At 36.5% G+C, this 12,725-nt stretch overlaps 1 protein-coding gene across 1 annotated transcript; it reads left to right on the top strand.

Annotated features, from left to right (window-relative positions):
* The first annotated feature begins 11,184 nt into the window (after positions 1–11,184).
* On the top strand, positions 11,185–12,341 carry LOC129249846 (jerky protein homolog-like). Its single transcript, XM_054889515.1, has 2 exons — positions 11,185–11,577; positions 12,066–12,341. Exons 1-2 carry the CDS (start codon positions 11,185–11,187, stop codon positions 12,339–12,341), a joined length of 669 nt encoding a protein of 222 aa, XP_054745490.1.
* The last annotated feature ends 384 nt before the right edge of the window (positions 12,342–12,725 follow it).

Raw genomic sequence — 12,725 nt, 5'->3', positions numbered from 1 at the left:
TCGTATTAGAATTTCCGAGTGCAGTGATTATAATGCGGATATGCTCTACATGTTGATCGGGTGTGCGGGAAAATATGAGTGCATCATTAATATAAACATATGCGAATTTTCCTATAAAGGGACGAAGGATATCGTCAACGCATCGTTGGAATATTGAAGGTGCATTTTTTAATCCAAATGGCATTCTTCTTTTTTCTCTATCACCTTCTTTTATTTTAATCTGGTGGAAACGCGATTCAAAATCTGACGTAGTGAATACTTTAGCCTTTCCCAAATTTTGGATTGTCATATTTACACCAGGAATTGGATATCTTTCAGTTATCGTTTCATTATTTAATTTTTGAAAATCTATTACCATTCTTGTTTTTGGTCTTCCTAATTCATCTTGTCCTTTCTTGGGTACCGTACATATGGGTGCATTAAAACGACTCTTACTTGGTTGTATAATTTTTTCTTTTAATATTTTATCAATTTCTTCATTTATAAAATCATTATCTGCATATGGATAAGGATATTGTTTAGTCCAAATAGGATTTCTGTTCTTGTTCTAATTGTAGCTTCAATCATTGTAGTGAATGGAAGCACTGGATTAGTTTTTTCGTAAATTTTCATTATTTCTTCAATTATTTTTTTATATTTAAGTTATCGATTGTATAATTAATTTGGTTCATTGATTTCTTTGATTTATTAACATATTTTATTTTAAATCTATTCTAGCTTTCATTGTTCTTAAGAACTCCTCTCCTAAAATCATATCAAACTGTTGTAATCCTTTTATTTAATAGAATAATATTTCATATCTTAGCAATAAAATATTTTTTGCACTTTTTATTTGATTCGAACCATTCAGAGTTCTACTTTCAAACGGTTTAACAATAAACCTTCCTTCTCTAATTTTTATATTTATATAATTTTGTGTTGCACCTGTGTCTATTAAAACATTGTATTTAATTTTATTCAAAATAATTTGAAGACACGGCAAGTTATTTATTCTTCTAAAAAAGTTTATCATCTAAGTTTACCTCTAATGAGCCGTGGTCATTATTGTCCGTCACCTGATTGATCCTTTGAGTTTAATTAGGATTGAAGTTCCTCGATGAGTGTTGATGATCCCTCTTGGTTGGTTCTCCTCTCTGGAAGTTCATTGGTTGTAGCACGACTTTCTGTCGATCAAAATTATTTCTTTAATTTTGTTGTTGATTGTAGGTATTTCTTTGAGGATTGTTTTAGTTGCTGTGATTAGAATTTTCATATCTGTAATTCCTATAAGATCTATCCACATCCATAGGTTCTGGTGGACTGCCTCCTACATTTCTTCTGGCTTATTGGACTGCTGGTTTTTATGTATTATATTCTCTTCTTTCTACACGTTGCTTATATGTACATTGGTGTTTCTTCCTCATTATTTTGTTTTTGATATTCAATGCCTGCGGCAATAGCATATGCTGTTTCTGGTCTGAAGATTGTGGTAGAGGGTATGTTGGGTGAATTTGTGTCGTAATCCGTTTTTTAAGCATATTCTTCCAATTTCTTTAGTATTTTCTTGAAAACCTTCATAGCTATTTGGATAATCAATCTCACACTTAGTTAAAGCTTGATTCATTAGTTGACTAATTCTGCTGTGAAAATCGGATAAGGATGTTTTTCCTTGTCTGCATTTTTTCATTTCTTCCATTATTACATACTCTGGAATCTGCGTAATTGTAGTCGAGTCGATTTAATATTGCTTTGAGATTTAATGTAGTGTTATGATTTTTTAATAAACATAACGCAGGTCCTTAAATTTTTGTATATCGTATTAAACAAAGCACATCATAATATTCTTTGGAACTTAATAAGGTTCCAAAGGTTTCATTAAATCGGTTATAACATTTCTCCATGGTCCATACTCATCTGGATTTCCATCAAACGGCGATATTTCTGTAAATATCTGGACGTTTATTTGCGAAGCTTGTGTTTTTCCAGGTTGTACTGGTTATTATTATTCAATGTGTACTCTCCTATGATTCCTTGACTGCCGGATTTCAGCGTCTAGTTGTCTTAGTTGCTGAGTAAGAGTATCAATTTGCTGCATATTTGGTTTCAATAAGCTCTAGATTTTTTGCACTATCCTTTGTAACAGGATTTAAACACTTAACACTTATTTTTACTCAGGATGCTTAATTTTTTGAAAGGTATCCCGGTTGAGCCCCCAATTAAATATGTACCTTTAATGTTTTAATAAAAATATATTTTTCATTCATATCAAAAGAGTACATTGAGTTATATTCTACACAGCGGTTGTATCCCGACTGTCGATTTTTTAAAGAATAGATCTATTTATAATGACTCCATAGCAATGAATGTGATACGTTATCAGGGATTAACTTATCGCCTCATTGCTATTTCTGTTTACTACTTAATTTCTATTGAATGTGATACGTTATCATGGATACAGTGAGTGTATACTATTAACTCGCGCATGAGCGTACAGTAAGATGCAGAAAATGACAACAATTAGTTTATAAAAAAGTTCTGCCCAGGACATTTGGATACTAGAGAATATTTCCATACTAGATACAATTTCGAAACAATTATTTTTTGTTCTCTGAGAGTAGATGATAGTAGATTTAGAAACTTAAACTGAAACATTAGTGCGACGTATATGGATGTTACTGTACATACATTCAGCCTTCGGATGAAGCCCAAAGTGCCAAATATTTAATATTGAAGCATCTGTGAGCTGTGCAGCGCTGTTAATAACAACAGGGACAAATGCCGCAAGTCGTTAAACTAAAATTTTTGAGTCAATATAAAATGTAATATAAAATTCACTTACTTACTTATTGTATGTAGCCGCAAATTTAGAAACTTACCCTGCGACGTATTTAGATGTTACTGTACATACATTCAGCCTTCGGATGAAGCCCAAAGTGCCAAATATTTAATATTGAAGCTTCTGTAATCTGTGCAGCACTGTTAATAACAACAGGGACAAATGCCGCAAGTCGTTAAACTAAAGTTTTTGAGTCAATATAAAATGTAATATAAAATTCACTTATCGATTAATAATGTACTATATACTTCATAGTAAAGACCTAAAAAGTTGTTTAAGTGAATTATGAAAGAATTTTGTTGACACTTCATAATCCATTATTTTTGGCAAAATGCTGTGCCTATGAATATGCGGTGGGTTTCTTGAAAGTTTTTAGCGAATCGTCATATTTTTGCTGTGGCGAGTGCGCGTAGCCGCATATGTACATATATATGTAAATACACATATTTGAATTTGCATATGCCATCTTCCTGCTTACCTGGTAATTAAGCAATTCTCTATGAAGGAATTTGATTTGGTGCAGGAAATTCACCAAGGATAAACATGTATGTATGTATACATATACATACGGCGGCCTCCGTAGCCCAGTGGGTCGGTGCGTGACTACCATCCGGAATTCACAGAGAGAACGTAGGTTCGAATCACGGTGAAACACCAAAATTACGAAAAACATTTTTCTAATAGCGGTCGCGATTCTGCCGTTCGGAGTCGGCTTAAAACTGTAGGTCCCTCCATTTGTAGAACAACATATATGTATATATAATTCTGGATGATTTGCTCTTTCAAGGCCACTGTTGAAGTTAGCCTACTTGTTTTTATTATAAAGTGCCTTTTAACATTGTTTGTTTCTGATTCCAAACGAATTTTGCTCAACTGCTAATTTGATCAGTTGAGTATATTTCTGTTAACTTTTGGTGAAAAATTAAATTTTGTGTGTAACCGTGTTTTATGAGACCCAGAGCCAATACAGAAAGGGGATTATATTCCGAAAACTCATTAAAACCATTGCTTATTAATTCTACATAAGCAACTTAATTTTTATTAAAAATATAAATGTATGTTCAACATAAAATCAAAAAAAAAATATTACTTTAATTTAACAGAACTTTAATTTAATGAATTTCTTCATCGTCACTACTTAGTATACTCAACCGGCAAGGTTTTTTCGATGGAATGATATCGTCTTCACTTTCAGAACTTTTTTCTTCACTTGAAGTTCTTGCATCTTCTTCCCTCTTAAACAGATCTGTAATTGTACTTTGGTTGCTGGTCCCTTTCAGGTCATTGTAAATTTCTGGGTATGGAGCTAGACAGCTTTGCAGCACCCTTTTGAATTTTCGGCTTCTTTCAGTAGAAGGCTCTGCATTCAAAGAAAATTACTCGCGCTTTTCAGCTAAGCTTAGGCCTTCTTTTAATGTTTTTAAAGTTAAATTATTAACTGCAAAATCTTCATCACTGCTAGTGTCCCCAAAATCGATTTGACTTACAGCTTCGGATGCTTTTTTCATCAATTCCGCTTCGTCGACTTCTTCTTCCACCAATAGATTTAAAACGTCTTCAATAGCCATATCCACGAAACCTTGGCTCCGATTAAGAAAGTTCTAATATGCTACCAATATCATTTTCTGACGATTTAGGCACGTTTTCTATTTCAACTGAAGAGAGCCATATTTTCTTGCAACACGCATTTATTATCGATGTTTTCAGTTTTTTAGCGACAACGATATGATGTCGATACAGAACTTGATTGAAGAGCGATTCTACGTTGGATTTCCAGGCTGGCATTATTTTCGGTGTTAATGGTGATTCCTAAATAAACGAAGTATTTTACAAATTCGAAATTATAACGGCTAACAGTGACGTGGGTGCCGATTCGCGAGTGCGCCGACTGTTTGTTTGATGACTGGAGGTACTTCGTTTTGTCCTCGTTCACCATCAGCCCATTCGTTTTGCCTCTTTATCCAGTTTGGAGAAGGCAAAACTAAGAGTGCGGTTGTTAAGGCCGATGATATCAATATCATCGGCATACGCCAACAATTGTACGCTCTTATAAAAATTGTGCTTGAGGGATTAAGTTCTGCCGCGCGCACATCAGGTTAAAGAAGTCAGACGATAGCGAGTCATCCTGTCTGAAACCTCGTTTGGTATCAAACGGCTCGGAGAGATCCTTTCCAAATCTGATGGCGCGGCTGGTGCTAAGCAACGTCATCTTGCATAGCCCTATTAGTTTTGTGGGGATACCTAAGTAATTCACACATCGCGGCATACAGGTGGAGTAAAGTCGGGTATTGTGGGCACCATTTTACCACAGATATTGAATTTCTTTACATTTCATTGCAAAATATACCCTAATATACTCATTTTCGTCTAATAAAACTAGTTTACGAATCTTCACATTCAAAAATGGTCCTCGACCAGAAAGCGTTTTTTAAACTAATTTGAGGTCGCTGAAACCAAAAATGAACTTTATTTTTTTTTTGTTCAAAGAACGGTTTCCGAGATATTCCCAAAAAACCTGTTTTTTGGGCAATAGTGCAGTTATTACCTGCAATCTCGAAAACAGTGCGCGCCATTTCTTTGAAGTGCACAAATTTCGAAAGGCACACATATAACCTAATTCGTGTCAATGGAAGTCGTAGTTTTCACATAATACGTTATAACTTCTACAATTTTTTGTCGATTTAGACAAACTTAGGCTTAAAATGTAGGTGACAAAATGGTCTTTCCGAAAACTTATCTTATGTCGATATAAAAAAATTTTTTGTTCCAGAAAAGAGTTAATAAACTTTGATAATTTAGTAAAAAACGTCAAAAATGCCTTTTTTTTACTTTCAACAGCTGTTTTGCGAAAACTACGACTTCCATTGACACGAATTATATATTGCCATGTAGGTTATATGTGTGCCTTTCGAAATTTATGAACTTCAAGGAAATGGCGCGCACTGTTTTCGAGGTAGCAGGTAATAACTGCACTATGTATCTCGGAAACCGTTCTTTGAAACAAAAAAAATAGAATTAATTTTGGGTTTCGGCGACCTCAAATAAGTTTAAAAAACGCGTTTTGGTCGAGGACCATTTTTGGTGTAAACTAGTGTGATATAGAAAAACTGAAACCACCTAAAAAGTTGATGAAATGAAAAATGGTGGGTAATGTGGTACGGGGTATTCGTCTAAAGTGGGCCTCTAAATAAAATCACCAAAAACAATTGTAAGAGTTTAGAATAAGGCAATGAATTTATTCATATATTTTTTTTATTTTAATTAATGGCCTTGTTGGTTGACTATTTGAAAAAAAAAAAACATTATTAAACTTAGGTAAATATAAATCCACATTCTGTATAGCAGGTGGTGGAAATATGTGCTTCTCATACTCTTGCTTAAGTAAATCTAAAATCATTTTTAGATTTTCTTTTGTGAACCCATTGCTCTATTAAAAGACGTTCCCGTTGGAGAGCGAAAACTAAGCTCATTTTTTGTGCCTGCGCAGGAATCCATGCAGCCAACCTTTCCCTGCAAATTGCTTAATGACCGAAAATTTGTTTGGCACTTTGGCAATTCCGTCAATGGAAACGCCAGGGAACGGATATCGTGTCTTGTGAGGCCGCAAAGTCTTGATTCCATTTCTAATGTATATTTTACAAGGTATTTTTCTGTGGCTTCGTCCAGTATTGACTTACGTCCAAGTGGGGATTTTAAAAGCAGGCTAGGGGATGCATTACTCCTTGCCATTCTTTGTAATACAAAACGCGGCATATCAAATGTCTTTGATGCAAAAGTGTGCCCATCTCCTCATTCCTAACAGCTACAATGGCTTTTTTCATCATACCGGGGTCCCATTTCCTTATTTCTCGATTTTTGGCATGTCTAAATATGTATAATTGGGAAATTAACGAGAATTATGAAAATATTAAGAGAGTAATGTGGGCTACTAGTTCACATTACCCGACGCTGGCTAGCCCACATTAGCCACTGTACCACTTACACGAAAAAAAGAATTACAAACTTTTGTTTAATTTAAGAGTTTCTTACCGCTTTAAAAAATGCAGAATAGTTTAATAATTCTATCTGAACTTTCACACTCTAAAAATAATCACTCGCTAAAAAATACCATTAACATTATACACCACCGAAAAACAAACCGACTGCACTTCACAAAATATTTTGATCAACTGCTCATCAGTAAAGGGTCCAATTCAAAAGGGGAGCAGCGTAAAATATCCGTTATATTATATTAATATTGAAGATCATAAGAAATCTTCTTAGTCCATGTTCGTAATTATGAAAAATACATGCGTTGACCACATTACCCGAATAGCCCACAATACCCGATCTTACTCTAACTCCTTTTTGTATTGTCGAACGCAGATTTGAAATCGACGAAAAGATGGTGTGTGTGATTCTCCTTTCATGGGTTTTCCCCAAGATTTGGCATATTATGAATATTTGGTCGGTAATGGTCCAATCAGTTGGTTGATGGTGGGCTTCAGCTTTTCACACAATACGCTCGCTAGAACCTTATAGGCGATATTAAGAAGACTAATATCGCGGTATTTGGCACAGATTGCAGGATCACCCTTCTTATGGATTGGGCAGAGCACATTTAAGTTCCAATCGGCAGCCATGCTTTCATCCGACCATTCGTGCATCTTACCAGCTCCTCGCCGCCATGTTTGAATAGCTCAACCGGCAGTCCGTCGACGCCCGCGGCCTTGTTGTTTTTTGGCCGCGTTATCGCTATTCTCACCTCGTCATGGTTGGGTAGCGGAACGACAATTACGTCGTCAACGATTGGGGCAGCGAGATCTTCACATTCTCTGTGACATGCGCAGCTATCAGTACTTAACAGGTTCGAGAAGTGTTTCCTCCATAATGTAAATATGCTCACCGACTTTGTTCTTACAGGAAAACTCCCGGTCTTAAAACCTTCTGCAAGCCATCAAACTTTCTGTATAACTTTCGGACGTTGCTCCTGTTGGCCAGCATCTTAAGCTCCTCGCACTCACGTATTTCGGCTTCTCGTTGCTTCTTTCGGATTATACCTTTCTCTTCCTTTCTTAGCTCTCGGTAGCGATCCCACATGGCTCGCATTGTGCCCGATCGCAGCGTGTCTCTATAGGCATCATCTTTTCTTTCTGCGGCAGCATCACATTCCTCGTCGTACCAATTATTTTTTCGGGCTCGCCGGAATCCGATTTCTTCTTCGGCGGCGGTACGTAGAGAAGGACAAATGTTGCTCCATTGCTCGTGCATGACGTTTTGTTGGGCAGTACTCTCTGAGAGCAGGAGTGAGAGTTGAGTGGCGAATTTAATGGCTGTCTATTGTGATTGCAGCTTTTCGATGTCGAGCATTCTTTGCGTAGGTAATGATCCTAATACACTAGAAGTGTATCTTCCATCTATCACAACATGATCGATCTAGTTTAGTGTTCTTCGATCAGAAGACAGGCAGGTAGCTTGGCTTCTGAGGAAGTTAATTTCCTCTTGAACGTTGTTTTTGTATCTTTCTCGGACTTGGCTTTTGACTGAAACTTAGTGTTAAAAAGGTATTCTTTAACACACCGCGGCTTGACGCAGATCTCCGATCAGCAGTGTAAGACATGTTTGTTTTCAGGCCACGGAGATAAAAAGAAATAAATTCCCCAACACTCCCAGAGATAGAAATGTATACATCTCAGTTGCAATACTGTACCTATAAGAGGGCAAGCCTCGCCGCGGCTGTATAAGTAGAGGTTTTTGCAATTTTCTTATCGTGTTTGAGCGAAACCGTGTAATAGGGTGCCGTGTTGTAGGAGGGTTCGCGCAATTTACGAATCGTGTTGTAGCGAAACCGTGTTGAAGAAGGGCCACCTGTATTTTTAAAAATTAATAATTAAAAGAATAGAATCACAGATATCTCCAAGATGCAGGACAAAAATAGTCAAGCAAGACAAAAGCAGCACAATACTGACCGAATAGGGAAACTAGTACTTAAGAGCAATATTAAAAGAAGCCCAAAAGGGGATGAACAACAAGGCGAAGCTCCAGCAGTCACTGAGGTCTTCATCGAGGTCGCAAGAGAGATCATAGATTAGAATACCAAAACACCGCATTCAGGTCAGCAAAACAATAAAACAAAATAAAAAAAATATTATTAGTATGGTTGAATATAACTTAATATTATATTTTTTATAGTTTCTGAACCCTCTAACTTTTTATAACAAGAAAATCCGTAAATGTATGATATCTATTGATATCTTAACCATTTTTTAAACGACTTCTTATTTATATATTCGTATGTCTACTAACATATTTAGAATATGGCGCTATATCACATTCTATGTCAAATTGTGTAAGTATATCAAATAAATAAAAATAAATAATTGGCGCGTACACTTCTGTTAGGTGTTTGGCCGAGCTCCTCCTCCTATTTGTGGTGTGCGTCTTGATGTTGTTCCACAAATGGAGGGACCTACATATTCAAGCCGACTCCGAACGGCAAATATTTTTATGAGGAGCTTTTTCATGGCAGAAATACACTCGGAGGTTTGCCATTGCCTGCCGAGGGGCGACCGCTATTAGAAAAATGTTTTTATTCATTTTGCTTTCACCGAGATTCGAACCAACGACCTCTCTGTGAATTCCGAATGGTAATCACGCACCAACACATTCGGCTACGGCGGCCGCCAAGTATATCAAATATCATAAGTAAATTTATGAATATGCTTATGTATGTATGTATAGGGTTTTTGAATAGGTGCGCTTCAACTTTCTTCCGATAGGGAGGGCGAACGACGCAATATTTTTTATTTTTCCTTGTCATTTGCAAACTACATTAGTATACATTTCATCATGGAACGCTACACACTTGAGCAACGATTGCAAATCGTGCAAATTTTTTATGAAAATAATCGTTCTGAGCATTACGGCCATTTTACGGTCCATTTAACAAGCCGTCCCGTTTTGGAGTTATGTGTCAATACAGAATTTGCGCTCCTTTAGCGCTACCCAGAAGATACGTAGCCTAAGCCTGGAAGCTGTGAGCTGCTTGGACCATATGCAGAAGAATCGTTCTGGTCACATCCAAGTGAATGACAATCAGTGACTCTCCCCACTTGCGTGGGGACTCGTTTATTTCGTTTATTATAAGCCTAAAACATAATTATTTTTTTTCACAGACCACTTAGATCTAATACGAGCTTAAATTACTACTGCGTTACAATAATTATAAAATAAATTAGTAAAAAGATTTTAGAAATTTGTAAAAATCATTCTTTGAAACCGAAAGGTCAAGCGGAACAGAATTCGAGATCTCATTGAATTCTCTTAAAGCGCGGGGAATAGGAGCATTACTCGCATAACTCATGTTAAGAAATTTAAGATGAAATGGATAAGTATTGCAAAACGGTCTAGTAAGAATATCAAAGTAAATGCAACGTAATAGGGATGAACAGTCCATTTCCCCTTAATTACACCAAAAACAATAGACAGTGAGAGTATAGACTTTCTACTCTCAAGAGACTTTAAGTTAATTAAAATTCAACGAGAGTGATAGGAAAGGATAGGATTTGAGAATTTTAACGACCTGAGAGCATATTCAAGGCATATTCAAATTGGTGGCAAGGTCTCCAGATAAAAGTTGCATATTCTAATCTAGAGCGAATAAAGGAAGTAAAAAGTAATTTGTGAGTGTAAGAACCGAGAACATCGAGCTATTACGCCATATAAAACCTAAGATTGAGTAAGAAGTGGACAATAAAGTTAATGTGACTGTTGAAAGAAAAATGTGAGTCAAAGATCACCCCTAGATCTTTGAATTCATAAACAGATTGAAGTAAAGTACAGTAGAGCGTCGATTTTCCGAAACGTCGGTTAACCGAAAGGAAACATAACGCCTTTTTCGGATATAAAGAATAAAAAAAAGTATGTACAAATGAAATAGAAACGTTTAATAGAAATGGCTCAGAGAGCGACGCAAGGAAACATCATGATTTTGGCATTTTCCGTGTCTTCATCGATATTATGTTATATTTAGAACATTCATAGGTATTGACAGCGTTTTACATATGTACATACTTGTATTCTGTCACGCGCTTTATGAATTTAAGCTAGTATCGCAGTTCCTAAATATAACAGCGTCGGTGGTGTTATCGTGCCGCGAAACGAACGCGCATCCGACGCCGACAGTTTTGTTTGGGAAATCTCTCATTAAAACACGAGCGGCCGGCAGAAGTACGGATCCGTCTAATCAGTTTGTTTCTCTATTGACGTTGACTGACTTCAGTGTTGTTTTAACGGTCCGTGCTGTTTTTTTTGTGCTGTGTGACTCCTAGCAATGCCGAAACGTAAACGAGTTGTGTGAACATGGAAGCTTGCATAGAAAAACAATGAAAATGGCAGAAAATAAAAACCTAGACACTGCTGTTTACTCATGGTTCATGCAGATACGTGCTCAAGCTCAAGCAGTAAATGGTCCTTTGATTTGCGAAAAGGCATTAGAAATGAACAGAAAGCTTGGGGGTAACAATGATTTTAAAGCATCTACTGGTTGCCTCAAAAGATTCAAGTCTAGGCACGGAATTGGAGGACTAGATATTCAAGGGAAAAAGCTGTCAGCTGACATTGAAGCTGCTAAAAAGTTCAAAGAAAATTTTAAGAGTTTGCTTGTAAAGCAGTGTTATAAGGACAGTAGCGTCTACAATGCAGACGAAACTGGGTTATACTGGAAGAGAATGCTGACCAAATCACTTGTCTCTAAAAAAGAAAGCGCAGCGCCTGGATTCAAAGTAAGCAAATCCCTCATAATAGCCATGGTGTGTTGAAACAATACGGGCACACATAGACTACCTTTGCTGATCATACGAAAATCTAAGAATCCAAGATGCTTTAAAAGAATAAAAAAACTGCCGCTTATTTACAAAAAGCAAAAAGCTCTTGAATGGACACTCAAGTATTTATCGAGTGGTATGACGCTGTATTCATTCCAGAGGTAAAAAAAAATATCAGATAGAAACTGCAGACACTGGAAATGTTTTATTAGTGGTTAATAATGTTCCAAGTCATCCCTCAACCTTCCACTTGAGAGAGAAGATAGAAAATTTAAGGTGATTTTCTTGCCATCGAATGTTACCTCAGTCCTTCAACCTATGGACCAGGGGGTGATCGAAGCCTTCAAACATTACTAAAGAAAAGCGTTGCTTCGTAGTGTCCTAATCGGCCAAGAGGACGATACTATAAAACAATTCTTGAAATCTACAAAGGTATTAACTTGAAGGATGCTGTTTACATGGCAGAAGCGTGGGCTAATGTCAAAGCGACTACTCTAAAGAAATCCTGGAATAAGCTTTGTCCAGCAGTTGAATCCGAAGCTAGCCCTACATCCGAAGAACCAACAAATGAAAACTTTGTTTCAGAAATGGTTGAGTTGATAAAAGAGGTTTTAGGATTTGAAGAATGTGACCAAGAAAACGTGCATGAATGGCTAGAATTTGACGAGGATGATCCTGGCTACGAATTGTTTACAGACGACGATATAATAGCACAGGTTTAAGTTCCTGAAGATGACGACGATGACGACGAAATTAGTGATGATATCGTCTCAGCTTAAAAATGTCCGTCCAATGAAGAAGCCTTTAAATGCTTTGAGACTGGTATCAAATGGTTGGAACACCAAGACGAATGCGATTCTGTGCAGTTGCTGTCTTTAAAACGCCTAAGAGATTTGGCGGCAAAAAAAACGAGTCTCAAAACTTAAGCAAACAAATATGTTCGACTTTTTTTTTTAGATTAGTTTTGTACTATGTATTATCACATCTAAGTCACTTAACTAAAAAATGTTAAGACCTATGTATTTATGTACCGTATGTGCAATCCCTACTTTAATGTGTATGTGTCTATTCATAATATGTACTGTACTCTAGTGTATCATTAAAAA

This window comes from Anastrepha obliqua, chromosome 6, assembly GCF_027943255.1.
Source record: "Anastrepha obliqua isolate idAnaObli1 chromosome 6, idAnaObli1_1.0, whole genome shotgun sequence".
Classification (NCBI taxonomy): Eukaryota; Metazoa; Arthropoda; class Insecta; order Diptera; family Tephritidae; genus Anastrepha; species Anastrepha obliqua.
The sequence above is the reverse complement of the archived record's forward strand: the minus strand, read 5'-3'. Positions and strand labels throughout refer to the sequence as shown.

Bases quoted from the DNA above. Each gene is read 5' to 3' on its own strand.
- LOC129249846 (XM_054889515.1), top strand. From the start codon at position 11,185: ATGGCAGAAAATAAAAACCTAGACACTGCTGTTTACTCATGGTTCATG. The intron at 11,578-12,065 runs GTAAGCAAATCC...ATTAACTTGAAG, and splicing joins GCGCAGCGCCTGGATTCAAA to GATGCTGTTTACATGGCAGA.